Consider the following 4,745-nt stretch of genomic DNA (forward strand, 5'->3'; position numbering starts at 1 on the left):
CATTCTCTCGGGATCTTTAGCCGAGTGTGGATTGTTAGATTGTGCCGGTGCTCACAGGTGAGTGCAACACGTAATGGCCGTACTTTTAAATGAAAGTTCATTGCTAATAATATCAGGATCAGAATTAGAAAGCAGGATCTCGAAAATCTCGGAGAGTTTTCAAAATTATCGCAATTTTGACAGCTACAGCTCTGCAATGGCGATACAATGACCTTTTTATGTCCATATCGTTTCTAGATTACCGTGGTATTTTGTACGGGAACCATATACCGAGTTGTAAATTCATTATTAAAAGTGATTTGAAAGTCCTGAAGGAAATTACGGATAGTATTTTTCCACCATGGCTCCATTAGTTTTCCAGACATGTGCATACGCGTCACCGGCACCATCTAACACGTGGTGAAACGTAGACATTGTGGGATCTTGTTCCAAATATCTCTTTGTCTTTCATAATCACGTTGTGACTGATTTCTGTGCAATTTTTAACCAATCTTTCTTCAGTATAGGCCCCCCCAGTGTTCTTTTTTCATGGCCGACATCCTTTGTATCTTGTCCCTTATTATGAGGCCGCCATATTGATTCGCCATTTAATACATCGTTTTCAAGATGGAAATGTCACATTGAAACACACCTTCAACCTAACTTGGAACTAGATAGTTTGTTATTATTCTAATTTTTTTTTATTATTAATTTCAGACTTATTACAATGGGCAAAGAAAAGATTCATATCAACATCGTCGTGATCGGACATGTCGACTCCGGCAAGTCCACTACCACCGGTCATTTGATCTACAAATGCGGAGGTATAGACAAGCGCACAATCGAAAAATTCGAGAAGGAAGCCCAGGAAATGGGAAAAGGCTCCTTCAAATATGCCTGGGTGCTGGATAAGCTGAAGGCAGAGCGCGAGCGCGGTATCACCATCGATATCGCCCTGTGGAAGTTCGAGACCGCAAAGTACTACGTCACCATCATCGATGCCCCTGGACACAGAGATTTCATCAAGAACATGATCACTGGTACATCCCAAGCCGATTGCGCCGTGCTCATCGTTGCGGCCGGTACTGGAGAGTTCGAAGCCGGTATCTCCAAAAACGGACAGACCCGTGAGCACGCTCTGCTCGCTTTCACCCTCGGAGTGAAGCAGCTCATCGTCGGAGTCAACAAGATGGATTCTACTGAACCTCCGTTCAGTGAGTCCAGATTTGAGGAAATCAAGAAAGAAGTCTCCTCTTACATCAAGAAGATCGGTTACAACCCTGCGACAGTCGCTTTTGTTCCCATCTCTGGATGGCACGGAGACAACATGTTGGAGCCGTCCGCTAAGATGCCATGGTTCAAGGGATGGAATGTAGTGAACAAGGAAGTCAAACAGGAAGGCAAGTGCCTGATTGAAGCCCTCGACGCCATCCTCCCCCCTTCCCGCCCCACCGACAAAGCTCTCCGACTCCCCCTACAAGATGTCTACAAAATTGGCGGTATTGGAACAGTACCCGTGGGCCGTGTGGAGACCGGTATCTTGAAGCCTGGAACCATTGTCGTGTTCGCTCCTGCTAACCTCACCACTGAAGTCAAGTCCGTTGAGATGCATCACGAAGCTCTGCAGGAAGCCGTCCCCGGAGACAATGTTGGTTTCAACGTGAAGAACGTCTCAGTCAAGGAATTGCGTCGTGGATTCGTCGCCGGAGACTCTAAAATTAACCCACCCAAGGGAGCTGCCGATTTCACCGCTCAGGTCATCGTCCTCAATCACCCCGGCCAAATTTCAAACGGTTACACACCCGTATTGGATTGTCACACTGCCCACATCGCTTGCAAATTCGCAGAAATCAAAGAAAAGGTAGATCGCCGTACAGGAAAGTCCACTGAAGATAACCCTAAGGCCATCAAATCTGGAGATGCCGCTATCGTTATTTTGGTGCCATCCAAGCCTATGTGCGTAGAGTCATTCTCAGAATTCCCCCCCTTGGGCAGATTCGCTGTCCGTGACATGAGACAGACTGTAGCCGTAGGAGTCATTAAGTCTGTGAACTTCAAGGACCCCGCATCCGGCAAGGTGACCAAGGCCGCCGAAAAAGCAGGCAAGCCCAAGAAGTAGCTAGGCCTGGTGTCAGTTGCGCAATCTTTCAAAATGCTTCTTAAACACTTTTCCCATCGTAAAGTGTTCCGCAGGAAAAAAGGCTTCACTCATTCCTTACTATATTTTTTTTACTTCAATTATTATTAATATTTTATTTTATGTAAGGTTATATGCATATACGAGTCCGAGTCCTGAGATGATATTTTTGTAACTTGCAATTTCTGAAGTGTAAATTTCATAGTAATAAACGAGTAGCCGGAAATCGAAATTTACTCTTTTCTTTTCTCCTTTACCCCCTTTCCTCCCAAACACAATTGATTCATAAATTGAGTATTGACTTAATTATTACTCCAATGACACTGAGTGGGTGGGTACATAATTTGAATTTAAATTTCATGCATTTCCAAAAAATATGTTTTTTCATTTGTTACAAATTCAAGACATTTGGGTTTTCTGATCAGCTGTTTTTTTTTCTTCAAATATCATTCCTGTGATGGTCTTTATTAGTGGGATATTGGTACATTGTGCCTTATCAGTATTGAGAAAATATACATAGTATGCTAAAGGAAACTAATCTCATCAATTTTGAGAAAGGCTAAAGGTAACATTGATTTCTTGTATAAGTATTGTACATGGTATACGTAGGCAACTTTACCGCAACAAACCTGTAGTCATTTTATCGTCATACGTATATTATCTATGGGCCAGCGACGTCTGTCAGATGCATATTATCTGTCAGATTGACGTTTCTTTATAATGTTTTACATTATTTTTAATGATTGATCACAAAATGATTAATTTAAGCATGTATCGAATGGTCTAATAACTAATTCATTAGTACAATTCAACGACGTGCTCAATTTGGTAGGTAGTTTTTTTGTTACTCACTCTTGTGAAATACCTAGTGAATCAAAACAGCTGCGCCGACTATTACCCTTTCTATGAATCACCTAACTAGACAGTAACTTCAGAATCCTAGGTAAAAAACAATTTCCGGTCACCAAAAACGAAATTATCCTTTTAAAACTCATTCGCCAAATTCAATAACTAGCCACGGAAAATATTGGCAATATTCCTTCCTATGATTCCTTCGTTTACTGCAGTTGAAAGTTCTGGGTTCTTCACTTATGACATTTGGACTCTCGGGTCTCGTTATCATTATATTAATCCTATTATACTAGTATAATAGTGTGAAATGAAAACACACGCCACGTGTTGAAATTATTATTCTAATCCATACATACATAATTTAATTATTTTGTATAGCTTCTTAATTTTTCGTTTTACTTCTGTACTGGTCAGTACCTATGCAATTTAGGGTTAAACTAAATGAATATAATATAAAGGGCGGGGTACCTATTACAATACCTACTGATTTATAAACTTATACTGCAGGCAATGAATCTTCAATCCAATTGTTACCATGCCTTTAATCTATTAGTTACCTATTTATCATTGGGTATTGATGATGATCAAAATCAATATTTTCTAAATTTTGTATTGGTTGATAACATATTGTATGTAATTAAAATAAAATCGTCAAATAATCTTATCCATATATTTTATCACTCCATGGTGGCCAGCGTTGCCAATTTAACGTTTATCTTGGCAGATCAGCATTTTTCGATAGGCGACTAGCTTGCAAAAATCTGGCTTGTGGCGTTTTTACTAGTGTTTTTTGATGCCTCCAACCATGGGCGCCGCCAGGATTTTGTGTAAGGTGGTGCATGTAAGAAAATTCAAATTCTTATTCCACCAAATGTTGGATATTTCGCGTAAGCGTCGCAGTTTATAATCTGCAGCCACTCATTAGTTCCCTATATGACCCATACATCCTGAAGCGGGCCCCCAGGTCAGGATATATGACACCCCCCTACCTGTCGCTAAGATTAAGGGCGGTGTGCTACAGTAATGTTCCCCAAAGTTTCGCAGAAAACCCATTGTTAAGGGTATTCCATGTAATTTTAGTGATTTTTAAAGAAATCCAGTTAGTTTATTGAGTTGTCAGCACTCAGCATCATATTATGAAGTACTAATAATATAGGTCATATTGGATAAATAGCCATTTTATAAGTAAGTAAACACATAAGTAATTGAGCCCATATCTGGAAAACTAGCGTTATCATGATAACGCTGTTTTTTGGTAAATCAGTTTAAATTACGCGGCATACACCTATACATGCACTCACCAAATATTACTTTGATATTCTAACAAGAGGTGGCAGTAGACAGTCTAAACTGATCACGTGTTGCACGCTGTTTATCCGTAACTGAAATGTTTAGATAGAAGATATCTTCAAAAAAGCGGGAAAGGATGCAAATGAAGTGCTTGCACAATTGTTCACAGCCTGCATACGCAAAGAGGATGTCCCAGAGGCATGGTAAAATGCCAGCATTGTCATTCTTCACAAAAAAGGTGACAGAGAAGACCTAGCAAATTATCGTCCAATAAGTCTACTCCCTATTCTCAACAAGACATTCACAAAAATTCTCACAAACCGTCTGCAAAATGTACTAGACGAGAACAAGCCGGATTTAGAGGAGGATACAGCACTATGGACCATATCCAAGTCAGGGAAATCATAGAGTGGTGCCAGGAATACAAACTGCCACTATGCATGGGTTTTTATAGACTATGAGAAGGCGTTCGATTCAATAAAGAAAT

At 40.3% G+C, this 4,745-nt stretch overlaps 1 protein-coding gene across 1 annotated transcript; it reads left to right on the forward strand.

Annotated features, from left to right (window-relative positions):
• On the forward strand, positions 1-2,348 carry LOC147072348 (elongation factor 1-alpha). The gene is made up of 2 exons (XM_085947827.1): positions 1-57; positions 697-2,348. The coding sequence occupies exon 2, from the start codon at positions 707-709 to the stop codon at positions 2,096-2,098; it is 1,392 nt and encodes a 463-aa protein (XP_085803953.1). The 5' UTR covers positions 1-57; positions 697-706; the 3' UTR covers positions 2,099-2,348.
• Positions 2,349-4,745: the final 2,397 nt, after the last annotated feature.

This window comes from Rhyacophila brunnea, unplaced genomic scaffold (genome assembly GCF_057557595.1).
Source record: "Rhyacophila brunnea isolate RB1 unplaced genomic scaffold, BYU_Rbru_1.0 scaffold_2, whole genome shotgun sequence".
NCBI classification, from domain to species: Eukaryota; Metazoa; Arthropoda; class Insecta; order Trichoptera; family Rhyacophilidae; genus Rhyacophila; species Rhyacophila brunnea.